The 27,629-nt window shown below is 40.8% G+C and overlaps 1 protein-coding gene across 9 annotated transcripts in view; it reads left to right on the plus strand.

Moving 5' to 3' along the window:
* The window catches only part of DOP1A (DOP1 leucine zipper like protein A), a 93,082-nt gene that overhangs the window by 2,578 nt on the left and 62,875 nt on the right, over window positions 1-27,629 (plus strand). For 7 of the 9 annotated variants that reach the window (XM_048845129.2, XM_075126550.1, XM_075126551.1 and 4 more), the window contains exons 2-7: window positions 12,498-12,689; window positions 14,911-15,092; window positions 16,996-17,166; window positions 19,298-19,487; window positions 20,210-20,308; window positions 26,358-26,457. In XM_048845129.2, coding sequence (XP_048701086.2) covers window positions 12,552-12,689; window positions 14,911-15,092; window positions 16,996-17,166; window positions 19,298-19,487; window positions 20,210-20,308; window positions 26,358-26,457 — 880 coding nt within the window. In that variant the 5' untranslated portion in view covers window positions 12,498-12,551. Of the gene's footprint in view, window positions 1-11,319; window positions 11,401-12,497; window positions 12,690-14,910; window positions 15,093-16,995; window positions 17,167-17,596; window positions 17,695-19,297; window positions 19,488-20,209; window positions 20,309-26,357; window positions 26,458-27,629 lie in introns of those variants that run through there. The other 2 variants (XM_048845128.2, XM_075126552.1) reach the window with 2 other exon arrangements.

Consider the following 27,629-nt stretch of genomic DNA (forward strand, 5'->3'; position numbering starts at 1 on the left):
ACCAGGCGGGGAGGCGACGGCAGTGTGAGTGATCAGGACATGGACACAGATTTCTCTGAAAGCATGGGCCCTGGCAATGCATGCATCATGGTGCTAATGGGGCAGGTTCATGCGGTGGAACGCCGATTCTGGGCTCGGGAAACAAGCACAGACTGGTGGGACCGCATAGCGTTGCAGGTCTGGGACGATTCCCAGTGGTTGCGAAACTTTTGCATGCGTAAGGGCACTTTCATAGAACTTTGTGACTTGCTTTCCCCGCTCTGAAGCACAAGAATACCAAGATGAGAGCAGCCCTCACAGTTGAGAAGCGAGTGGCGATAGCCCTGTGGAAGCTTGCAACGCCAGACAGCTACCGGTCAGTCAAGAGTCAATTTGGAGTGGGCAAATCTACTGTGGGGATGCAAGTAGCCAATGCAATCAAAGATCTGCTGATATCAAGGGTAGTGACCCTGGGAAATGTGCAGGTCATAGTGGATGGCTTTGCTGCAGTGGGATTCCCTAACTGTGGTGGAGTCATAGACAGAACCCATATCCCTATCTTGACACCGGAGCACCAAGCTGGTGAGTACATAAACTGCAAGGGGTACTTTTCAATGGTGCTGCAAGCACTGGTGGATCACAAGGCACATTTCACCAACATCAACGTGGGATGGCCGGGAAAGGTACATGACGCTCGCATCTTCAGAAACTCTGGTCTGTTTCAAAAGCTGCAGGAAGGGACTTTATTCCCAGACCAGAAAATAATCGTTGGGGATGTTGAAATGCCTATAGTTATCTTTGGGGACCCAGCCTACCCCTTAATGCCCTGGCTCATGAAGCCGTACACAGGCACCCTGGACAGTTGTAAGGAGCTGTTCAACTACAGGCTAAGCAAGTGCACAATGGTGGTAGAGTGTGCATTTGGATGCTTAAAGGGTCGCTGGCGCAGTTTACTGACTCGCTCAGACCTCAGCGAAACCAATATTCCCATCGTTATTGCTGCTTGCTGTGTGCTCCACAATCTCTGTGAGAGTAAGGGGGAGACATTTATGGTGAGGTGGGAGGTTGATGCAAATTGCCTGGCCTCTGAATACGTGCAGCCAGACACCCGGGCGGTTAGAAGAGCACAGCAGGAAGCGCTGCGCATCAGAGAAGCTTTGAAAACCAGTTTCATGACTGGCCAGGGTACTGTGTGACACTTCTGTTTGTTTCTCCTTGATGAAAACCCACCCCCTTGTTTGACTCTAATTCCCTGTAAGCCACCCGCCCTCCCGCCTTCGATCACAGCTTGCTTGCAAAGGAAATAAAGTCACGATCATTTAAAAAACATGTATTCTTTATTAATTGATTATAAAAATAGGGGGATACCCCACCCGGGCTACCTTGTGAGTTGTGGGAGGAGGGTAGGAGGGAAGGAAAAGGCCACCTTAAAACTTCTTGAATGCCATTTATGTTGCTTAAGCTGTCCACTGGGGTGGAGTGGTTGGGTGCCCGTAGCCTCCCACCCGGCGTTCTTGGGCGTCGGGGGGGGGGGGACGCTATGGAACTTGGGGAGGAGAGAGGGCGGTTAAGCAGGGGCTGCAGCGGCAGTCTGTGATCCTGCTGCCATTCATGAACCTCCACTAGACGCCGAAGTATGTCCGTTTGATCCCGAAGTAGCCCCAGTGTTTCATCATGCCTCCTCTGATCTTCCTACTGCCACCTCTCCTCATGTTCATCGGCCACTGTCCTGTACTCTGCTATTGTGTACCTCCACACAGCTCTGTCAGTGCCGGGCGACTGCATGAGCTCAGAGAACATTTCATTGCATGTGCCTTTTTTTCACATCCTTATCTGAGATAGCCTTTGGGACAGAGGAGGGAGGCTTGAAACATTTGCAGCTGCTGGAGGAAAAAAAGGGAGTGAAGTATTTAAAAAGATACATTTTACAGAACAATGGCTATACTCTTTTACGGTGAACAACACTATTCACATTACATAGCACATGAGATTTTGGTACAAGGTCACATTTTGCATCTTATATTGAGTGCCTGCGGCTTTGGTGTTCGAGATCACACACACAGTGCCGGGCAACAGAATTCAGCTTGCAGGCGGCCATGGCAAGCCATAGTCTTTCGGCTTCTGCAACCTTCATAACAGCAGCCCTCTCCTTTCCCATATCAAGCAAACCCCATTGAGTTGGCCATTTACTGCTGTAGTTTTCCTGTTAATGTGCAGCAGCAGAAACCAAACTAACCCCCCACCCACCCAGTTCTCTGGGATGATTGCTTTACCCCTGCCCCCACCAGTGATCCTTGCTAGCCAAATGCGAACTCAGCGCCAATGCCCTCCTCCCCCTCCCACCGTGTGGCTAACTGCAGGGAGGATTTCTTTTCAGCCACAGGCAAACAGCCCAGTAGGAACGGCCACCTCTCAATGTCTGCTTAATCAAATTCCCCTATTTCAACCAGGTTACCATGAACGATATCACTCTCCTGAGGATAACACAGAGAGATAAAGAATGGATGTTGCTTGAATGCCAGCAAACACCGGGACCATACGCTGCCAGGCTTTGTCATGTAATGATACCAGATTACTTGCTACTAGCATGGCATGGTAAAGTGTCCTACCATGGAGGACGGAATAAGGCTGCTCTCCCCAGAAACCTTCTGCAAAGACTTTTAGAGTACCTCCAGGAGAGCTTAATGGAGATGTCCCTGGAAGATTTCTGCTCCATCCCCAGACACGTAAACATACTTTTCAAGTAGCAGTACTGGCTACGAATGCATCCCAAGTCCTCAGGGCTACTTAATCATTAAAAAACGCTTGTTTTTATAACATGTATTATATTTTAAAAGGTACACTCACCAGAGGTCCCTTCTCTGGCTTCATTGGGTTGGGAGGGTATTTCAGTCAGGGTGATAAAAGGATCCTGGCTGTCGGGGAAAATGGTGTGCTGTGTGCTCTCCCCAAGCTCGTCCTCCTCCTCATTTTCCCCGTCTGCAAAATCCTCAGCCATAGCGGAGAGTATCCCATCCTCGGAGTCCATGGACAGGGGTGGGGTAGTGGTGGCGGCCCCCCCTGGAATTGCGTGCAGCTCAGCATAGAAGCGGCATGTCTGGAGCTCTGTCCTGGAGCGTCCGTTTGATTCTTTGGTTTTCTGGTACGTTTGACTGAGCTCCTTAAGTTTCACGCGGCACTGTGTTACATTCCTGATGTAGCCTCTGTCCCTCATGGCCTCTGAGATTTTTTGAAATATTTTGGCATTTCGTCATTTCGAACGTAGTTCTGATAGCACGGATTCCTCTCCCCATACAGCGATCAGATCCAGTACCTCCCGTTCGGTCCATGCTGGAGCTCTTTTTCGATTCTGGGACTGCACGGTCACCTGTGCTGATGCGCTCATCTGGCCAAACAGGAAATGAGATTCAAAAGTTCTCGGTGCTTTTCCTGTACAGTTGGTCAGTGCATCCGAGTTCAGAGTGCTGTCCAGACAGAGTGCTGTCCAATACCTTTGAATTGCTTCCACACTAACCCTAATTCGAAACAGCGATGTCGATTTCAGCACTAATCCCCTCGTTCGGGAGGAGTACAGAAATCGGTTTTAAGAGCCCTTTATGTTGAAAAAATGGCTTCGTTGTGTGGATGGGTGCAGGGTTAATTCGGATTTAATGCTGCTAAATCTGACATAAACTCGTAGTGTAGACCAGGCCTAAGTAGAAAAGACAGAGGGTGGGAGAAAGGAAGTATTGTTATCCTCATTTTAGAGATGGGGAACTGGAATCAAGTTTTCAATTGGAAGACTAATGTTTTCATTTTATTATTTTATTTAATAAAGTGTGTAATACTGTTTAATACAGTTTTAATGCTATGCAAAACTGTTTTTTTAAAAAGGGGATGGGGAGGCTAAATATCACCCAAGTGTCACAAATCTTTTTCTTCTCTTTAAGAAGATGACTTCTGGAGACTTCTGGATTTCCCACTTGTAGTCAGAAGTCTGTGGGCACTTATTTTGCTCAAGGCAGTGGGAAATGTGCTTTGGTTTTTTTTTAAATGTAAAAATAATTATTACATCTCTGATGAGTATTTGCTTTATTTTAATCATAAAAATGTGCTGTGAAGCTAGAAGTAGGGAAGTTAGTGCTGAAAGTGTTTGAAATATTTATCATCATGTGAGCTGCCTTAGACTGCTCAATTAGGTATTGTTTAAGTAGGTATTCATTAGCCTCAGTGAACTCTTATCTGTTCATACCTGGACTCTGGACCTTATAAAATGGCTGTTGATGATTTCCTGCTCTATTCATTCCCTCTGAAGCACCTGGCATTGGCCACTGTTGGAAGACAGGATACTGGGATAGATGAACCTTTGGTTTGACCCAGTATGGCCATTCTTATGATCTCCCTCAGCAGGCCAAGCAGATATCTGGGGTGACTCTACATGCCCCCCACGCATTGCCTATGGGGTTAATAAGTTACAGATTGTTGTAATAGGCCATAAATAGAGTATCTTTATTAAAACCGTGATTTTTAGTGTCTAGCGAGGTTATGAATTTAAAAGTATTGTGCAGGTTTCTTTTGAGGATGGGGACTGGTAGGTCAGATCTAGCGTGATAGCTCTTGAAAGTTTGTCTCTCAAGTTAGTCCAATAAAAGGTATTACCTTGTCCACTGTATCTCTCTTACTTAAAATGTGGGATTCTGACCTTGCTAAACTTCAGAATGGTCTTCAGGGGTAGTTCTAAGTAAAACACATTGCAGTAATACAACATGTAGCCTATTGTGAGGACTGTATCAGAAAGGAAAGGGAGCAACCCAATCTCTTGGTCAGCCAAAGACAAAGAAATACTTTAGTTGCCACTGATACCTAAGAATCTAGACACATTCAGAAGTTTAATAACACTGGTATTGCAAAACACTTTCACAAACAGTTGTCATAAACCCTCAATAAAAGGAGAATGCACAACTCTGGCTAGCTCCTCCAGTTCCTTCTACTAGTTAGCATCACATAAGGATTAAATTTAAGATACATGCCTAGATGAAAGCTACGTATATTGGATAGCACACTCAGAAAGAGGAGACTATTAACTCTAGGCTTTCTTGAAGAGTCATAGAGCTGACTATCAATTTATTAATATTTTTGGCTGTGGCCAGAATCACCTCAGTATTTCCCTATAAAGGCGTGGGAAATTTCTGCATGCCCTCTTGTGGCCAGGTGTGGCACTGCAGGGGAGCCCCACCTTATTTTCCTCAGTTAGGCATCATGAGAATCATTTTAGCAGAGCTGGGAAGGGAGAACCCAGTACATAACAATACAATAGCATGTCTTCTTTAATAAGGTTTCAGGACAGGAGCAATTACAACAAACAGCATGTAATGTTCTCACCTCAGGACCCTGGTTCAAAGCTTTCAAACTTAGTCATCAAAGTGTCTGAATCTGGTTAGACTAATCTCCTAGATGCTGGGAGAAAGAACCCTCTCCCTTGTTCAGATTCCTGTTTAAATAGCTCATCCTGAGGTTGGACAGGCCTCATTGATTACATACTAGACTGTCCTGGCTATAGGATCCAGCTTGTCCCTTAAAGAGATAGTATACTCCTAGGGAAGCTTATTGAACAGAAGAGGTGATAAGATGTGATGATTCTCAGGGCACCCAGGACTGTGAGTCACCTTGTTACCCCTTCTCTCCAGTGTGAGGGAATCTTACTTGTGCTTACCTGGGTGTCAGCTCCCTGATACCACCAGCTTGTTAGCCATCCAAGCACTCTCCTTTGGACTCTGTCACCACTTACTTTGCCTTGCAGGTTAATAATAGGGGCATCCCTGGTGAAACATTCCCCTGTCATGTCCACTTTTATCCACTGAACACTGACAGTAATACCCAGTCCTCTGTCCCCAAAATAACAATATGCACACCAGTTTGTACTATTCAACCCAGGATCAGCACCTTGCTTCATATCAAAGCTCTTAGGTATATTTATAGTGAAAACAAGGATATGTTTATTACCAAAAATTCAGGATTAAAGTGATAGTGAGTAAGGGTATTAGAAACAAATGGTTAGATATAAAACAAAATTGCAAAATGCTTTCTAGAGACTAAACTTAACCTCCTGACTAAAGTAGTTTTATCTAACCTAAAGTCGTCTTCAGCTTTTCAGACAAACCTGGCTTAGATCCCATTTTCATAAATATAAACACACTGCCTGTTTACTTCCTAGGTATAGGTTGCAGGGGTGTCTTGTTTGCCTCACAGATATACCCCCAAATCTTATTGTGTTTGTACACAGGCAGGATAACCACTGGTGGTTTGTTTTTCCTGTGTGCTGCTTCCTTGTTGACTTCACATCTCTTACTAATTTCTGACTTTGTATGTAAATGGATATCATTGTTTGATCTTACAATGCTTAATTTACATTTTGACAGAGAGATGTACATTTCTGACATCCTGTTTGGAGAAAAACCTGTTTTGTACCCTGCCTTGATATAGACTTCAATATCATTTATTTAGTATATAAACATAATTCCTTACATAGTGTTTATGCGTACATTTCACAATGATATTAATGAGTAGTGTAATCCTGGCTTTGATGATGTACGTACCAGAATCAAGATATTCCTGTAACCCCCTTGCCAGGTGGCATTAAGGGGTTCTTGGATCACAGTGGGACACTATGAGGCCCTGTGTCTGAGGATAAATAGTGGTTCTGAAAAACAGCATTGTTTTTCTAAAACAACCATATCTGCCCTTACCAGGTGTCACAGGAAAGTGAACACCACCTCAACAGTCAGTGGTGTTAAGGGATGATCACTAAATAAATAACATGGACAAATAACATATTAAAAGGAGATCTACAACCAAAAATAACTGTGGTTTCCTTGTCAGACTGACAAAAATCTATAGGTATCCAGAATTGGCCAGTCACTCTTTTGTTCATAACTTTCCTCAAGAATAGGATGTTGGTGACAGGATCAAGATTGTAGCGTCAAGCAGTGATGACTTGAACATACCCTCAAACTGTGGTTTGTAGGTCTATTTGGCATCTTTCGTTCCTTAAGAGGCATTAATAATCCCCAATGATAATAGGCCTGGGGTTCTTTCTGTTGACAGTTTACCAGCCATGAAATGGAAGTGGGTTCGTTTAACAAGTAATTGAATAGATTTATCTAGAATGTGTGGGAGACTGGGTGAAACTTTATTCTGAAAAGACTACATATGTTCCCCCTCCTGTCTGGACGCTACACCTACAGCAAGAGACAGATTGCTCTCAGTCTGAATGATCGTAACAGTAAAGTAATTAGAAAAACCTTCACAGAGATAGCTGGCTCTGCTACTGAGTGAAGAGTGTAAGAGACAAGCAAATAAATGATTTATTCAGTGTTGTATGTTTGTGAAGGTGCAACAGAGGAAACCATATGTTTTCCTTAAGTTATTTTTGTTTGGGCCATCAAATTTAATTATATATTTAGTTCAACTTTCTAAGTTAGAAGCCATAAACAAAACATGGCATGGGGGGTGGGGGGGAAGGAAGGAATAATGTTTCTGTATTAATAATGTGAATTAAACACAAACATAGTTTTATGCTTTTATTACCTGCAATGGCAAGAACTAAAAGACATAGTGTATCACATTCAAAGAGATTAACTGTCTCCACACATTTTGGCTTCATTAACCACTTACAGGAGGCTAATTTTTTAAAGTAGGGAATATGAGAAAAGGTAGGAAGTTCTGCGGGAGACATATTTGCTCCATTGTTTCATTTTAGTAGATGATACTATTACTGAGCTTTAATAATGTTGTACTGAATTATTAGAACTATACAGCTTGACAAAAATTTTGTTGCATCTTTAGCTGTAAATCAGTGCAAAGAAAAAATACTTGTTAGAGTACATGATAGAAATGAAAAATAAAAAGGTTAAAAACGACATTGTGTTACAAGACCTTCATGCTGACAAAAATAGAAATGGAAGAACAAATACATTCCTTATTTGTCACAAATTAAAGTGAGACTGTAACATTATTTTAATGTTATTTTTTCTCCTATTGCACGTCGAAAGATTTATTTGAAATTATAGAAGTTTCTTTCAAAAAAGATAATAAACTTTAATCATGACTACTGTATGCAAGTTAATGGCAAGAGTGTGGTTACTTTTACTATAAATTAGGGTATTTTAAAAATAAATGGTACGGGGAAGCTGGGGTCTGTTTTTGAAGAGACTATGAAATGAAAAAAGGCAAAACTTTCCCTGGGGATGGTTGGTTTCTGTGACTGTAATAACTTGCAGTTATTTTGTAACCTGCCAGATCAAATGTCCCAGAGCTGGGACAGTTCTTTCAGATCACATTATAGTTAAACCAGGCCTTCTCTTGAATTTGTATTTATGCTCAGGGTAGATGCGTGGAGGAATACTGGTAAAGGTATACTGAAATCTAATCCATTCTAGATGCAGAAGACATTGTTACACTACATTTTGCTGTATTGACACTTCAAATAATAATGATAATGCTGTACAAAATCAGTTGTACAGAAATCACATTGGGTAAATGTTTTAATAACAACAACACTTAGTAGGTCATTAGTAGCTGAAGATATTTTTTATTCTGTTAATTTTTCAGAAGAAATAAATAAAACTCAACATTAATTCAATTAATCAAATGTATAATGGGTTGAAGAAATAATCTTTATCTAGTAGAGTAGTAATTTGGAATAAAATATCCTAATAGAGGATAAATATACAACCTTAAGGAAACTTAAATTGATTTTTCCCCACATTTTTTATTTTAAAATAATTGTGATTGAATGTAGTGCTAGTAAAAGGGACTGGATTTACAGCACTGTAGTTTCTTTATCCACAGAACATGTATAGCACATACAGTGGTTAGTGAAAGTTTTCTCCATATTGACAAGGTAGAGCAGGGAAGTGAGTCTCAGGCTAAATGAGAGAGGGTAAGGGAAAGTGGCACTATTACTGAATAGGATAAAGTAAAATATAATCTATGTGTCATAATTATTTGCATAATTATGAAGAAACATAATGCACATATTAGCAATTAAATAATTCTATAATTGCATTAGTGTCAAGTAGTGGGCACTTGACCAATTTCTAAATATGTAGATTATTTGATTACAGGCTACTAATTGTCATATCTGTACAGGGGAAAGAGCCGGGAAGACATACTGAACTGCTGATATTTAAATCAGAATTAAGGTCTCCAGGAAAACAGACACATTGTTCTTTAAGTAACATATAATAGTCCTGATCTTCTGTTTCTAAATAAGAGTCCATATTCTTTGCTCTCACACTTTAACACAAACATTTGTGGGTTAGGGGGCGGGAGCCTGGAAGGGAAGCCACGTCTTTCTCCCCACCAAAATATAAGTGGCTATGTTGTACATAAGATGTAGCTGGATAAAGAAGAGATGCTGAAATATTTTTAACCTAAGAAACATTTATTCACTATGTCAGTTCTTTCCTCCATTCCTCTGTGCTAGTGCTAAAGTCTGAAAAAATAGGAAGCCTGCTGCTTTTGTATGTTTATTCTTTCTTCTCTTTTACTGTTGTTAATATTTTATTTCATTCTTGGAGATCAAACATTGACAGTCATTATATCCCTAGGACTTTATTCTCTGTGTAAAATGGATCTTTTTTTCGCATTTATTTCAAAGCAAAGATTGTGAAACAAAATTTCATAAAAGTAATAGAATTCAAGCCCTTAACTTCAGTGGGGAATCCCAGAACGCATAAATTGGCACTCTCATTGAGCCTATTTGCTTCATTAAACATTTGTAGCATGCTTTCCTCTTCTGTCCTGCCACAGAGAAAATAAAGGACAATCATCATTATTGTTTCATCCACCAGGCAGCAAAAGATGCAAAAGATTTGTGAATCCAGCCTTTATATATAGGCTCCATCTGTCCCATGTCTTTTCCTTCCAGTTCGTTAGCCTCCTTGTATCTAGAAGCACATTTCTGTTTTCTTTCTTTCCTTCTTCCTTTAGTTCTCATTCCTGTTTTATTTTCTAGGGATAAGAAAGAAAAAACAAACATGGGGGGCGGGGTGGGGGGTGAAGCTCACAAAAGGAGGACAAGGAAATAGATAACCAAGTATTCCCATGATCCTGGGGAAGAAAAGACAGGTGGAGAGAGTGTGTTGAAGACAGAGCAGAGAGTTATCCAGCTAGGTATTTATTTGTTTATTTTTATGGTCCCATTGCCCTGATATCAGAGGTCAATACTGGAGTCCTCCACCTTTCACCAGGGTTCTTGAGGGAATGGGGCAACGCCTGAATGATTTCTCATTGTTGCCAATCTTGCCTTTCTCCTGGGTATTTGAGTGGTATGCTATCTCCTAACTGCAGTGAAAGAAGAAATCCTGGGAAGACTAGCTCAGCTGGAATCTGGTGACATCAAACGCCTTGGCAAAATTGTCTGGCTCACCTTGACTATATCTGCTAAGTTCACTTGGTTCAGCTGTTGAAACCCAACATCCTGTTTAGCTGTGTCTTCACTGAGTATTATAATGGAAGCTTGAAGGTGCAACTTTCTCCCTTTCCCCCAGTTACTGAAAGAGCTGAGAAAAATTGGCCGAGACAGTGGTGGTGATATTGCTTGCTCTTGGGTGGACTCACCACTCATGTTTTTCTGGCTTGATGAGCATGATGATTAATCTCTCTATATGTATCCCAAAATACGAGATTGTCTTCCCTACAGCTTTGTTCTCTTCAGTTACCCAGTCACCTCAGGTAACTGTATTGAAGTTTATGGAATAGGGTTCCATAGAATGGGGTTTCTTGCTGAGATTGCTAAGTGTCTGGTGAATGGCATAAAATTCTCCACATTTTGTGTTTCACATCTTGGACAATATGAAGACATTTATTAGATAGTATAATTAATTTTCTGATTCCTTCAGAATGTTTTTGACTTCCTCATAACAGTTTCCAAGGATTTGCACCTTTGCTGTATTCTTCGTCTTAGGTCTTGGGATATTGCTTTCCACCTCTACATTGGCTTTTCTGCTTTCAGTTATTTCAGAGGCCTTTACTTTGCTGTAATACGCTCCCCGGTAACTCTCTCTGTTACTTCACAATGGAAGCTTAATAGGAGCTGTCTTTCAAAGTAGCTTTTTTAGTTGTAATCACATCTGCTAGGCCAGATAATGAATGGAGTTCTCTTATTATTACTCCCATCTTCAGTTTTACACGTGAGGAAGGTTTTTTTTGCTGTCTGCTGGACTTCATCCTGAAATTGAACATGGAGTTATGGCAACCAACTCATTGTCCTTCCCATTCTTTGCTCTTACCCAAGACAGAAAACTGCATTTGTTGGATGTGAAATCTATTATGTAGTGACATTTATGCCTTTTGCAGGAATTTAGAAACCTTAAGTCTTTGTGTGTGTTTTGAGAGCTATCAAACAGAAAAGACTGCGACAAAAGCTGCAATTGCCAGGTATGTTAGAGTAAAATTACACAAGTATAAGTTGTAATTCCCAGAGGGTTTTGTGGACAATACCAAAGGAGCAGTGGAGGGAAAAGAAGATTAAGTAAAACTAAAATATGGATACACAATATAAGTCCTGTGATGGTGTGTCAGAACATTGTTGTAACCAGGGAATCCCACTGAGTTCAGTGTAGACCATTGCAACATGCTGCTAAAAACTCTGATTACAAAATGCTATTAAACTTGTACCTGTGTGCATAGACTTACTTTATACAAAACAGTATACAGTAATCCCTTTTAAAAGTATAATATATGGATGCAGATCGTGACAAAATATGTCACTAAATTGGAACACCAAATGTGACATAAGTAAATGTTAATGGCCAAGGGCAGTTCTGAGAACTGTGCAACTGTGTTGCATACATATGTCCTTCATTTTTTTTCTTTGCACAGGAGGTGATTCAGAAAGATTGATTACTTCATGGAAAGCGTGGTGGCAAATTGTTCCAATGATGGCTCAGAAAGAAAAAACAAAATGCAGAAATATAATTTTATTACATAATGTATGGCTGTGCATTCATTGGTTTGCAATTACGGTGTAGAGCATATTCTGAACTGCTGGCTGTCATGCGTATGAAGCTTTCAAACCTGTTGCTTCATTTAGAATTATAAACCTGAGGAATTTTTTTTTGTATGAAAATCTTTGAATAATTAACATGACTGGATTATTCAAGATGACAGGGTGAACACAGGTTTCAGAGTAACAGCCGTGTTAGTCTGTATTCGCAAAAAGAAAAGGAGTACTTGTGGCACCTTAGAGACTAATTGGTTAGTCTCTAAGGTGCCACAAGTACTCCTTTTCTTTTTAGGGTGAACACAAACTCCTTTCAGGAAACACATTTAATATCTGTGCAAAATAATATTTTTGTACACAATACACAGATTATCCTAATTAGTAAGCCTAACTTTATTCTCACATATCTGTAAAGCTTTCTACAGGGACAGGATCTAGCCTCCATGATGATCACAAGCTCTTTGCATGAAATTTTGTATCTATAATTATTTTAATATTATGAAACTTGAAAAAAATGTTCACTTTTTTACAGCTAATGATTTTACATGAATTGCATGCTGGTATCTAGTGGGGACTCTGTGGGAGGATGAACACGGAGGAGGTGGAGCTACTGAGTGACTCCAAGTATAGAAACTATGTAGCAGCGGTTGACAAAGCACTGAAGAACTTTGAATACTCCAGTGAATGGGCAGATTTGATATCAGCACTTGGAAAGTTAAACAAGGTATGACAGTAGCACACTTCAGAAGAGGCAGCAGATGTATGGGAGAATAACATAACATAAAAAGATAAGGGTTTAACAGTCTAAAACCTAAACTATTATTAATCTGTTGGAAAAATAGCTTAGCAGGTTAACCTCCACATAAGTTAAATTGCTCAATGAACAGAAATTTCGGAGGCGCTAACAAGCTCTTTGATGATGGACACCGCTTTTTCTTATTTTTTTCCGGACTCCTGTTTGTTTCTTCTTTCTTCCTTCCTGAGATCACCCCTGTAGTTCCCCCACCACCTCCACAATTCCTCTAATTATAAAGAGGAAGCTATAGTACACTAGGGAGGGATCTTTCTGTCCATACCCCAGATATGCTTGCCTTTATGCTGACCTCTCTCATGCTTCCAACCAGACAAGATGGTCCCTCGCTCCACACAGTAGTCCCATTTGGTTCTCTGCCTGTTATTCTTCCACACATACTTGTCCCCTTCCATCTTGGCTGTACTGATCAAGTCTGAAAGGAATTTACAAAGTATGTGTTTGTTAAACCAATTGTGTAACAATTCATCCCAAATAAAACAGCTAAAGACATAATCCTTGCCAAAACCAACAGATTGAAACAAATTTGAAGTCTCTAGTACAAGCATTTTTGGTGCACTCATGAACCAAAAAATGTTAGGAAAAACCCAGTTCAGTTTCTGAATCATAATATTTCCAAAAGTCTTTCCAATTTGCTCCAAATTTTAACTACAAAATCACAAATTTTACCATGGGCTAAGATCAGGTATATGAAATTCCATGGCAAGGGGTAGGATAGTGCAGCTAGAAATTGGGTTTATAATGGGAAGATAGGTTCAGTCCAATTAGTAGTTCATTTTCAGTAGGCTATACATATAATTTAAATCCCTTGAAATAATTTAGTATGGGGTATGAAATATTTTGTAATTTTCAACTGATTTATATATATAAAGCTTACAGCAAAAGATGTAATTTTTGTTGCTTACTCTGAGGGTAATCTGGGACCAGAAAACTGGATAAGAAATTTTTATCCATATTTCTAATGGTTTTCAGTGGAAACTATTACTATGATCAATGAGAAAGAGAAAGCACCACATTTTTTACAGAAGTACACTGAAAATCCTTCATTCCCTTTCTCTTTTGTTAAACGTGGTGTAGCTTTTTATATTTAATCCCAACACTTCTAAACTTTTTAGCAGAATTAATAATTTACTCTAATTTACATTATTGGACCAACCCTATATTTCTCATGCCCAGAACTACCAGTAAGAGTTATGGATGAGGCCAGGATACAGGACTGGACTCTGAACATTGTTACTGCTTTGTCAATTCGTCAGCAAGATAAAAATATGTAATAACTCAGTGTACTTCTGTGGCACTGCACAAACATAGGCCCGGATCCTGAAAGAAGCTCCATGTGGGCAGCCCCTTGTGTGCTCCCATGGAGCCTCATTGAACACAGTTGGGTTCCATGTGTGCCCAGAAGTCAGCCCCTGTGGAACTCCATAAAGGACTGGAGCCTCAAACTAACTGGTCTGAAGCACTTTTATTTTGCTCATTATGTCCTGTGGAATATTGAAAATTTGGGAGTACTGGTGCGGTTGATGAGGACTACAGAGTAGTCAATTTGTATAAAAAAAGCTTTAACTTTATTTTTTAATGTTGGTTATGGTATTCTCAGTACATTCTTACACTAAATAATGATGCATTATTAACAGAAACACCCAAAAATTCAAATGCAATTCTAAATTCCAATATCAAAGGTAACCGTGAATTCATTTATTTCAGTTCTACAGTTTTTTGTTTTGCACACTGCATCAATCTATGCTTCTTAAACAGCAGCTGTTGATTTTTGCCTGGAATAATTTTTACAGGGGTCACAAACAGTCCTTTTTCTGGTGAGTTTCCTCTGGCAATCTGTATAGGCAGCTGGAGAGTTTTAATTTCTGTCTCAAAATACCACGGTGATAAATGTGCCACAAAAACATGAATAAAATAGAATAGACAGACTTTAACTGTGGGCCCTGATGTAAGTGAAATTGCACAGATTTACTCAATTTCACTTATGACAGGCATAGAGTAGGCCTCAGGGTAGAAGACAGTAGAACAGTTTATTAAAATTGAAATGTGGGACAGTTTTGTTTGTTTGGGTCATGGAAATATATTATTACGCCCAAGTGGGATATTTTTAATTGATTTAAATTTTTCTTGACAGGTTTTACAAAACAATGCAAAGTACCAAGTAGTACCTAAAAAGCTGACCATAGGCAAGCGTCTAGCGCAATGCCTTCATCCAGCCTTGCCAGGTGGGGTTCATCGGAAGGCACTTGAAACATATGAGATTATCTTCAAAATCATTGGACCCAAGCGTCTGGCTAAAGATCTTTTCCTGTACAGGTAAAAATAGTTAAAATGTCATTAACTTTCAGATTTTTAGTTCATTTAATGTAGTTTAGAAGACTTTTTCAGTTTCATTTTTTAAACATGTTTTTAAAGATTCTATTCTGATGGACAATATATGCTGGAGCAAAATAAGCCCTTTAGCTGCAGCATCTTGCAATATGACAAGTTACAGGCTGATGATCAACCCAGTATCCTGTAATCTAACCAAAAACACCACTGCTGATGCTCGGTGTAGGAAGACAGGCTCCAAGGTGCCAAGCGTCTCCATTAAAGGTGGCCTCAGCCATCTAAGGATCAAGTCCTTGAAGGACAAGCAGTGGCTTTTAGACAGAAGTATTATCTGGAGTCCAAGACAAGAGGGTATTTGAGAAACAACGAGATACTCTTTGGTTGTTGAGAGTGACATGGCACTTTGTATATATTTGAGGAAAGAAAAAATAAATTTCTTCAGGCAACTTCATATTTTTAAAATATTTTCATTTCTATCATCTACGAATAACAGTTTCCACAAAGTTTTCTTTTCATTAGGGATTGTTAGGTGTTCTCTGAGCCTCTTACATCAGTGTGACTCCAAGCATAATTTTTCCTAACATATACTGATTATTTATTCATTCAGGGTCTGATCTATAACATCAGTGGGTTTTTGAATTAGGCCCACAATGATTCTGAAAAATAAAATTGTGTTCAGAATTCTTCTGTTTTTTACAGTTTGGTAGTAATTTATGAGATTTGGCAGAGACAGTGAAGATGTATTTTTGTTAGTTAGAAAACCTCTCTTTTGTTCATCAGATTTAAAACTGACTTCTGTTTTCCTAAAATAGCTATAGAAGCAGCAATTGCACATAGCAAATGTAGAAAATCACATAAAGACACTGAGTTATAGAAAGATCAGATAAAAGAACATTCTGTGCTGTTAAAGGGATCAACCCAGTGAAAAGATTATTTTTTTATATGTAATCCCAGTTTTTGATCATTTGGAGAACAGTCATAATCCGGGAATGAACCATAGCATTAGTAGTCTGCCTTGTGTTTGGCTCTGTTTAGTTAGATTTTATTGTTTTGGAATGGGGGTATGGAGAACGGGTATTAGTTTATCACCCTCAAAATGGGGAAAAAAACCCTCATAATGAGAGTAATCTATTGTTCATTTACATTTATTCAATGCTTTTTGTTCTTATGCTTATAAAATTAAACTTTCCTTTAACCCTTTTTAACATTCATACATGAGTAATGGGGCTATTGCTAGTCTGAGGACTCATTTGTGGGCTGAATATCTGCAATCAATGGATACTGTGTTTGTTTTAAAAATAATTTTGTGTGATATTTGTATATTTATTTTGTTTGTCCTGTATCTTATTTTTGTAAAGTACAAGATCATAGTTCTTATTATAGGGAAATAATTTTCTGTACTTTTTAATTTCTTCAAATTAAAAACATTAGTTCCCATTATGCCATGTCTACACTTCTGTGTTTTCCTTATAAACTTGAAGATGCTTTACTTGTGTTTTTTTCATTTGATAATTCTTTTTCTAGTATCCTGCATTTAAGATTTAATTTTCCAGAGGTGGATCAGTTAAAATGATAGATTTTTTCCCCCCAGTCTTACTAAAGTAGTTCAGTTTCATCTTGTTATATACTTGTTACAAGTCACATGCTATTCTGTATCTCCCTTTCTTGATAAGACTGCATCAAGTCAACTAGGGGCCTCACTGTACCAGTCTATTAACCTGGGACGTGCTCATCACCATAGTGGCTCTGTGCCAGTACAAAACACTAAGATAAAAATATATTCTTGTGACAATGCTGAGCACTGCTATAACTGTTTTGTGTGACCTAGTTTAGGGGTGTCACATAAATAGCTTCCTGAAACAGTATTATTGTATTTTATTATTTACAGTTCTGGGCTATTTCCTCTTCTTGCCAATGCTGCTATGTCTGTCAAACCAGCATTACTCAGCCTGTATGAGATTTATTACCTTCCTTTGGGAAAAACATTAAAACCTGGTCTGCAAGGATTGCTAACTGGGATTCTGCCTGGTTTAGAGGAGGGATCAGAGTACTATGAGAGGTGAGGATATGATATACTAATATATTTGTACTACTTAAATATTGGTTTTTAATTTTATGAAGTGTTGAGTTTTGCTGATATGTTAAAAAAATTAGATATTTAAGTAACAGGTTTTATCCAGAAAATGATGTAATCAGAGATAAACATTAAGATGATATTTTTTTAAAAGTTCCGAATATTATGCAAGAAGAAAGAGAAACTACTAATTAATGGCATATATTAAAAGTAAATCAAATCAGGTCGGTCCCAAATTGAACTCATTTTACAGTTTTAGAGATATGTAATTGTCATAAATATAAAGGGAAGAGAACCACCTTTCTGTATACGGAACTATAAAATCCCTCCTGGCCAGAGGCAAAACCCTTTCAAGAAGCTAAGATAACCTCACTGGCACCTAACCAAAATGATCAGTGAGGAGACCAGATACTTTCAAAGCTGGGGGGCGGGGAGGAAACAAAGGGTCTGTCTGTCTGTGTGATGCTTTTGCCGGGAACAGATCAGGAATGCTCTTCATAATTCCTTAAGTTGGTAAGTAATCTAGCTAGAAATGCGTTAGATTTCCTTTTGTTTAATGGCTGGTAAAATAACTGTGCTGAATGGAATGTATATTCCTGTTTTTGTGTCATTTTGTAACTTAAGGTTGTGCCTAGAGAGATTCTCTGTGTTTTGAATCTGATTACCATGTAAGGTATTTACCATTCTGATTTTACATAGGTGATTCTTTTACTTTTTCTTTAATTAAAATTCTTCTTTTAAGAACCTGATTGCTTTTTCATTGTTCTTAAGATCCAAGGGTTTGGGTCTGTGTTCACCTATGCAAATTGGTGAGGATTTTTATCAAGCCTTCCCCAGGAAAGGGGGTGAAGGGCTTGGGGGGATATTTTGGGGGGAAGATGTCTCCAAGTGGGCTCTTTCCCTGTTCTTTGTTTAACACGCTTGGTGGTGGCTGCATAGGGTTCAAGGACAGGGCAAAGTTTGTACCTTGAGGAAGTTTTTAACCTAAGATGGTAAGAATAAGTTTAGGGGGTCTTTCATGCAGGTCCCCACATCTGTACCCTAGAGTTCAGAGTGGGGAAGGAACCTTGACAGTAATACACTAGAAAATGTATGCTGGAACAATTTTTATAGTAGGGATGCTGAGAGCCATTGAACCAAACTGTAAACCCTGCATATAATGGAAACCACTTCAAGACAGGGGTGCGGTAGCACCCCCAGCAGCCCTAGTTCCAGCACCTGTGTGTCCAGGATTGTCCTGGAGTCTCCAGAAATTAAAGATTAATCTTTAATTAAAGATTATGTCATGTGATGAAACTTCCAGGTATACATCCAACCAAAATTGGCAACCCTAGCTCGTGGGTCTCAGGCTAAGGGGCTGTTTAATTGTACTATAGATGTTTGGGCTTGGGCTGCAGCCTGAGCCCCAGGAACCTCCCACTCCCAAGGTCCTAGAGCCTGGGCTCCAGCTTGAGGCCCCAGTGTCTGTACAGCAGTTAAACAGCCCTTAGCCTGAGCCCCTTAAGACCAAGTCAGCTAGCACGGGCCAGCTGTATTTTTAAGTGCAGTGTAGACATACCGATGGTGTAATACTTCAATGTCTGCCCTGATCAAGTATTTTGTGCTGCGATTCAAGTCCATACTATAGAAACAAGCTTCTCTATGATAAAAATTTAGGTTCAGCTTTTAAATAGGGTCAAGCTGATCTTCGCCTGTGTAAAAAAGGAGTCGTTCATGGAATGTACTTCATAAGTACTTTTGTCCACATAGAAATTGTGAAGGATGTATCTTGCTTTGTATTTTCTTTTTTAAATTTTGTATTAAAATCAGTGCCAGACACATCTCTCTTTCAGTGTTAATTTATTTTTCTATTGCCAGTGGGTAATGCTGATATTCCCTATAGATTGTGATATTCTTGGAGGTCTCGTAGGATAATATATATTATAGTGCATTGCTTTCTGCAGCAAAAAATCTCTGTCTGCTGTATTTCGCTAAATATTGAACTTTACATTGATCGCTGCTTGTGTACATACAGCCTGATTTCATGTTTTGTAAAGCAGAAAATGTTTAGTTTCCAAAGGTCTGAGCTAATGCACCCTCTCTGTTCCATTGACCTCTTTTGTCACTTGTGCTGTAGAACCAACACACTGTTGGAGAAGGTTGCTGGTGCAGTCGACCAATCAGCATTCTACAGTGCCCTTTGGGGTAGTCTTCTTACCAGTCCTGCGGTTCGGTTACCTGGAATCACATATGTCCTCTCCCATCTAAACAGAAAGCTTTCAATGGAAGATCAGCTCTATATAATTGGCAGTGACATTGAGTTAATGGTAATATGTTCATTCGTTAGTGTAACGCTCATTTATATAACTGTACAGCTTCCAGGGGTTTTCTGATGTCTTCTCAGTCTTTGAAAATAATCTTTATAGAAATAAATAAATACATTGTGTCTATTTTTAGCACTAGTTAGACTTAGGGTGACCAGATAGCAACTGTGGAAAAAAAGGGACGGGCGTGGGGGTAATAGGCGCCTATATAGGAAAAAGTCCCCAAAACCAGGACTGTCCCTTTAAAAACGGGACATCTGGTCACCCTAGTTAGACTGATATAGTATGCATGTTAGATGAAATTTCATAATTTAGATTTTAAAAATTGCTTAGTGTTTTTAAATTGGCCATTCATTACACTTTTCAATAAAAGTAGCAAATTTCATGTTGCTTCTTGAAAAATGTGTAGTGAATTACTTTGCTGATTAAACTAAATCAAGCCATGCATATATTAAGCAAAGCTTAAATGCTTTCTGTGGTTAGTAGAAATTGTGCCAATTATATCTTTCTTCCATGTTTTCATAATTTCATTTTTTATGTGTGTACATTGTTTACATTATATCTAATTTTGAACCAGGTTATTTTGATTTCTAAAATATTCAGTATATTTAATAAGAGGACTGTACAGATATCTGTTTTGAGGGGTGTATGTACATATTCTTTGAAATATAATAAATTATGTTATTTTAATTACAAGTCTGTTTTTAATGGCAATGTTGTTTCAGGTGGAAGCAGTAAGCACATCAGTGCAGGATTCCAGTGTCTTAGTACAAAGGAGCACATTAGACCTTATACTCTTCTGCTTTCCATTCCATATGAGTCAGGTAAAATTTTAATATAAAATAAAGAAATATATATCCACATACTCTTACATGTATAGATTGTTTTGCAATCAAGTGATGATATTAAGTCAATCTTTATTAATGGCTTTCTCCAAAATCAGAATAAATAGAATCCTCTATAAGAGAATCTCTCTCAAGTAGCTTGTGTGTTGGCATACAATGATCCCTGTCTTAGTCTCATTGTGTTTAATATGTTGACATTTTACTGAATACAGACGGAATATAAGGGAAAACATTATTTACAGAAACTTTTTTTTTATGGTTAGAGATGGGATCTGCTCTATTAGACATTTCCCCGCACAATTCCTAATTGAGTAGAAAACAAGTTATGTACTCATTTGTGAGTTTTCAAGTCCTCAGTATTGGAGAACTAAAAATGAATAGTTAGGGTATGTCTACACTACGAAATCAGGTCGAATTTATAGAAGTCGGTTTTTTAGAAATCGGTTTTATATATTCGAGTGTGTGTCTCCTCACAGAAGATGCTCTAAGTGCATAAAGTGCATTAACTCGGCGGAGTGCTTCCACAGTACCGAGGCTAGAGTCGACTTCCGGAGTGTTGCACTGTAGGTAGCTATCCCACGGTTCCCGCAGTCTCCGCTGCCTATTGGAATTCTGGGTTGAGATCCCAATGCCTGATGGGGCTAAAACATTGCCGCGGGTGGTTCTGGGTACATATCGTCAGGCCCCCGTTCCCTCCCTCCCTCCGTGAAAGCAAGGGCAGACAATCGTTTCGCACCTTTTTTCCTGAGTTACCTGTGCAGACGCCATACCATAGCAAGCATGGAGCCCGCTCAGGTAAACGTCACCGTATGTCGCCTGGGTGCTGGCAGGCGCGGTAGTGCATTGCTACACAGTAGCAGCAACCCATTGCCTTGTGGCAGCAGACGGTACAGTACGACTGGTAGCCGTCATCATCATGTCCGAGGTGCTCCTGGCCGCGTCGGCCGGGAGCGCCTGGACAGACATGGGCGTAGGGACTAAATTTGGAGTGACTTGATCAAGTCATTCTCTTTAGTCCTGCAGTCAGTCCTATTGAACCATCTTATGATGAGCAGGCAGGCGATATGGATTGCTAGCAGTCGTATTGTACCTTCTTCTGCCAGGCAGGCAAGAGATGAGGGTGGCTAGCAGTCATATTGTACCATCTTCTGCCGAGCAGCCCTGAGATGTGGATGGCATGCAGTCCTTCTGCACCGTCTGCTGCCAGCCAAAGGTGTAAAAGATAGATGGAGTGTATCAAAACAAGAAATAGACCAGATTTGTTTTGTACTCATTTGCTTCCCCCCCTCTCCCCCGTCTAGGGGACTCATTCCTCTAGGTCACACTGCAGTCACTCACAGGGAAGGTGCAGCGAGGTAAATCTAGCCATGTATCAATCAGAGGCCAGACTAACCTCCTTGTTCCAATAAGAACAATAACTTAGGTGCACCATTTCTTATTGGAACCCTCTGTGAAGTCCTGCGTGAAATACTCCTTGATGTAAAGCCACCCCCTTTGTTGATTTTAGCTCCCTGAAGCCAGCCCTGTAAGCCGTGTCGTCAGTAGCCCCTCCCTCCATCAGAGCAACGGCAGACAATCGTTCCGCGACTTTTTTCTGAGCGGACGCCATACCAAGGCAAGCATGGAGGCCGCTCAGCTCACTTTGGCAATTAGGAGCACATTAAACACCACACGCATTATCCAGCAGTATATGCAGCGCCAGAACCTGGCAGAGCGATACCGGGCGAGTAGGCGACGTCAATGTGGTCGCGTGAGTGATCAGGACATGGACACAGATTTCTCTGAAAGCATGGGCCCTGCCAATGCATGCATCATGGTGCTAATGGGGCAGGTTCATACTGTGGAACGCCGATTCTGGGCTCGGGAAACAAGCACAGACTGGTGGGACCGCATAGTGTTGCGGGTTTGGGACGATTCCCAGTGGCTGCGAAACTTTTGCATGCGTAAGGGCACTTTCTTGGAACTTTGTGACTTGCTTTCCCCTGCCCTGAAGCGCATGAATACCAAGATGAGAGCAGCCCTCACAGTTGAGAAGCGAGTGGCAATAGCCCTGTGGAAGCTTGCAACGTCAGACAGCTACCGGTCAGCTGGGAATCAATTTGGAGTGGGCAAATCAACTGTGGGGGCTGCTGTGATGCAAGTAGCCCACGCAATCAAAGATCTGCTGATATCAAGGGTAGTGACCCTGGGAAATGTGCAGGTCACAGTGGATGGCTTTGCTGCAATGGGATTCCCTAACTGTGGTGGGGCCATAGACGGAACCCATATCCCTATCTTGGCACCGGAGCACCAAGCCGGTGAGTACATAAACCACAAGGGGTACTTTTCAATAGTGCTGCAAGCTCTGGTGGATCACAAGGGACGTTTCACCAGCATCAGCGTGGGGTGGCCGGGAAAGGTACATGACGCTCGCATCTTCAGGAACTCTGGTCTATTTCAAAAGCTGCAGGAAGGGACTTTATTCCCAGACCAGAAAATAACCGTTGGGGATGTTGAAATGCCTATAGTTATCCTTGGGGACCCAGCCTACCCCTTAATGCCATGGCTCATGAAGCCGTACACAGGCAGCCTGGACAGTAGTCAGGAGCTGTTCAACTACAGGCTGAGCAAGTGCAGAATGGTGGTAGAATGTGCATTTGGATGCTTAAAGGGTCGCTGGCGCAGTTTACTGACTCGCTTAGACCTCAGAGAAACCAATATTCCCACTGTTATTACTGCTTGCTGTGCGCTCCACAATATCTGTGAGAATAAGGGGGAGACGTTTATGGCAGGGTGGGAGGTTGAGGCAAATCGCCTGGCTGCTGGTTATGCGCAGCCAGACACCCGGGCGGTTAGAAGAGCACAGGAGGGCGCGGTATGCATCAGAGAAGCTTTGAAAACCAGTTTCATGACTGGCCAGGCTACGGTGTGAAAATTCTCTTTGTTTCTCCTTGATGAAACCCCCCGCCCCTTGGTTCACTCTACTTCCCTGTAAGCTAACCACCCGCCCCTCCTCCCTTCAATCACCGCTTGCAGAGGCAATAAAGTCATTGTTGCTTCACATTTATGCATTCTTTATTCATTCATCACACAAATAGGGGGATGACTACCAAGGTAGCCCAGGAGGGGTGGTGGAGGAGGAAAGGAAAATGCCACACAGCACTTTAAAAGTTTACAACTTTAAAATTTATAGAATGCCAACCTTCTTTTTTTGGGGCAATCCTCTGTGGTGGAGTGGCTGGTTGGCCGGTGGCCCCCCCCCACCGCGTTCTTGGGCGTCTGGGTGTGGAGGCTATGGAACTTGGGGAGGAGGGCAGTTGGTTACACAGGGGCTGTAGTGGCAGTCTGTGCTCCAGCTGCCTTTGCTGCAGCTCAACCATACACTGGAGCATACTGGTTTGATCCTCCAGTAGCCTCAGCATTGAATCCTGCCTCCTCTCATCACACTGCCGCCACATTTGAGCTTCAGCCCTGTCTTCAGCCCACCACCTCTCCTCCCGATCATTTTGTGCTTTCCTGCACTCTGACATTATTTGGCTCCACGCATTCGTCTGTGCTCTGTCAGTGTGGGAGGACAGCATGAGCTCAGAGAACATTTCATCACGAGTGTTTTTTTTGTTCTTTCTAATCTTCACTAGCTTCTGGGAAGGAGAAGCTCCTGTGATCATTGAAACGCATGCAGCTGGTGGAGAAAAAAAAAGGGACAGCGGTATTTAAAAAGACACATTTTATAAAACAATGGCTACAGTCTTTCAGGGTAAACCTTGCTGTTAACATTACATACATAGCACATGTGCTTTCGTTACAAGGTCGCATTTTGCCTCCCCCCACCGCGTGGCTACCCCCTCAACCCTCCCCCCTCCCCGTGGCTAACAGCGGGGAACATTTCTGTTCAGCCGCAGGCAAACAGCCCAGCAGGAACGGGCTCCTCTGAGTGTCCCCTGAAGAAAAGCACCCTATTTCAACCAGGTGACCATGAATGATATCTCACTCTCCTGAGGATAACACAGAGAGATAAAGAACGGATGTTGTTTGAACGCCAGCAAACATACACTGCAATGCTTTGTTGTACAATGATTCCCGAGTATGTGTTACTGGCCTGGAGTGGTAAAGTGTCCTACCATGAAGGACACAATAAGGCTGCCCTCCCCAGAAACCTTTTGCAAAGGCTTTGGGAGTACATCCAGGAGAGCCGCGAATGCCAGGGCAAATTAATCCTTTCACATGCTTGGTTTTAAACCATGTATAGTATTTTAAAAGGTACACTCACTGGAGGTCCCTTCTCCGCCTGCCGGGTCCAGGAGGCAGCCTTGGGTGGGTTCGGTGGGTACTGGCTCCAGGTCCAGGGTGAGAAACTGTTCCTGGCTGTCGGGAAAACTGGTTTCTCCACTTGCTTGCTGTGAGCTATCTACAACCTCATCATCATCATCTTCTTCATCCCCAAAACCTGCTTCCATGTTGCCTCCATCTCCATTGAAGGAGTCAAAGAACATGGCTGGGGTGCAGCTCATCATAGAAGCTGCATGTTCGGGGCTCTGACCCGGAGCGGCCGTTCGCCCCTCTGGTTTTCTGGTAGGCTTGCCTCAGCTTCTTAAGTTTCACGCGGCACTGCTTCGGATCCCTGTTATGGCCTCTGTCCTTCATGCCCTGGGAGATTTTGACAAAGGTTTTGGCATTTCGAAAACTGGAACGGAGTTCTGATAGCGCGGATTCCTCTCCCTATACAGCGATCAGATCCCATACCTCCCGTTCAGTCCATGCTGGAGCTCTTTTGCGATTCTGGGACTCCATCATGGTCACCTCTGCTGATGAGCTCTGCATGGTCACCAGCAGCTTGCCACGCTGGCCAAACAGGAAATGAGATTCAAAAGGTCGCAGTTCTTTTCCTGTCTACCTGGCCAGTGCATCTGAGTTGAGAGTGCTGTCCAGTGCGGTCACAATGGAGCACTCTGGGATAGCTCCCGGAGGCCAATACCGTGAAATTGCGTCCACAGTACCCCAAATTCGACCCGGCAAGGCCGATTTAAGCGCTAATCCACTTGTCAGGGGTGGAGTACGGAAATCAATTTTAAGAGCCCTTTAAGTCGAAATAAAGGGCTTCATCATGTGGATGGGTGCAGGTTTACATCCATGTAACGCTGCTAAATTCGACCTGAAGTCCTAGTGTAGACCATGGCTTAGGCATCCTAAGGAGTTTAATGGGAAGGAACTTTTCACCTTCTAGATCACTTGGAAACTGCAGCCCAGTTCAGTAGTGACTGAAATTTAGTGCTTGCTGGCAGTTGTAAAATGATTTTGTGGGAGCAATTCCATTCCTAGAGGATAGTTGCTTTGTTTTGTTTTTAAATAAAAATACCTTCCTATTGGCTCCTGATGACCACTTTAAGGGAAATAAGTGATTGAGCATGCATGGAGACAGAACTACTCCCTCACTCCTAGTGGTGGTCCTTCCACTTCAGGGTTTAGATAGCACTGCAGCTGGGTAAAAGTTTTTTGATTCATAGATTTGTTTTTGGAAATAAGCATTTTTTTCGTGCTCTAAAATTATGTGCAATTTTGGGTCTAAATTTGGGAAAAATGTAAAAATGTGAGAACTATGTGTTTTGAATTTTCTTTTCAAAATGGTGTTTGAAATTCTAATATGGCCAATTTTTAAGTTAGGGCTTTTTAAATACTAATCAATGAGGAGAAAATTATTTAAGACTGTGTCTGCTGGGGATTTTTTTGTTGCATTTTAATCAGTTTGCTTCCAGGACTTCCGCTTGATAATCAAAGTGAAATGCATTGTAGCACGGTGATGGACTGTTAATAGAGGCAGCAATGTGCTACTATGGTTGCAGTGTCATACAGCATTCTAACAGGTGGCTGTTCCAAATAGTAATCTCACTTTTTGATGTCCTAAAACTCAGAACTTTGTGCTACTTCATTGCTATGAATTCAGAGGTTTCAGGAAATTAAATAATTTTTATTCAGTGAATACTTATCCATTAGCCAGCTACAGATGTCCCTTTCTGTGGTTAAACTACAGTAATGTTCCTAATTTCTTCAGGCAACGCGCCCAGACATGATCAGAATTTTGTCAGCAGCCCTTCATGTAGTACTACGCAGAGATATGTCACTCAACCGAAGGCTTTATGCATGGCTTCTAGGTAAGTTTGTACTGAATTTGATAATTATCTGTTTAATGGCAGAGAAAGGAATGTACCTGGTAAAAATAATACTGGTAATGGTGAAATCTTATGTATGTGACTTGATAAATAGAAATCAGTGTTTATTATGTTCATGCTATAGTTATGAGTACAACACAGTTGCCACCAATGTATTAGACAATGCAAAGAAAGTTGTGTGTACCAGATTTTGATTTTATCAAAAGTGACTTATAAGAAAACTGTTACCTTTTCGTCAGCACAGCCATGTGAAAAAGCCCATGATAACAATATTCCTTGCTATATATAAATTATTTATATATTTTCTTACAGTGTAGGACCCATAGACCCTAATCAGCAATGGGGCCCATTGTGCCGGGAGCTGTACATGTTAAAACACAGTCCCTGCCCCAGAGAGCTAACAGTCTAAATTAAGACAAGACATGAGTCAGTGTAACTTACATTTGAAGTAGGAAGGGGTAAGGAGAATGAAGGGAACAATGATACATTGAAATATATTTGAAAGTAAAATTTTATATTAACTCCCTGATTTCACGAACACTGATATATGTGCTTAACTTTAGGTATGTAAATGTATACAGTATTGTGACCTAAATTAGCATTTCTTAACCTATTTTGGGCGTCTGCCATGTCACTAAAAATGTCTCCATTGGTGAAAATAGTGGATGCTTAGCATCACATTATATAATAGTTTTCATCTTGATATAATGCCAGTTGGTCAGAAAAAGAATTAATGAAGAGCTATGGAAAATGTCTGTTCTAATCAGTTTAAAAAATCTTTGAATATCAAACAAATATCTACTCATGATAGAAATTGGTTTATCTTCTTTTTTTTTAAATACTGCTGATGAAACTCATGTCATGTTCTGCCAAATGGGTTCATTCAGAAGGAGGATCAAAAATTCCAACTTCAATTAAACACTTTATTTCCTACCTATTTCACAGTTCAAAGCCTCTTTTTATGAGCTGCTACTTGTCTTTTTCAGGAAGACAGGGAGACACATTTATATAGGTAGATCATTTCTCTAATTTTTCCAAATAAAAGGAAATTGCATTTAATAAATTAAAAAACAAAAACAAATTAAGGTTGAATCTAAGTAACTAACTTTTTTTCTATAAAACAGAACTTGAAACTTCTACAAAGAATGTTGAGA

This window comes from Caretta caretta, chromosome 3 (assembly GCF_965140235.1).
Source record: "Caretta caretta isolate rCarCar2 chromosome 3, rCarCar1.hap1, whole genome shotgun sequence".
Classification (NCBI taxonomy): Eukaryota; Metazoa; Chordata; order Testudines; family Cheloniidae; genus Caretta; species Caretta caretta.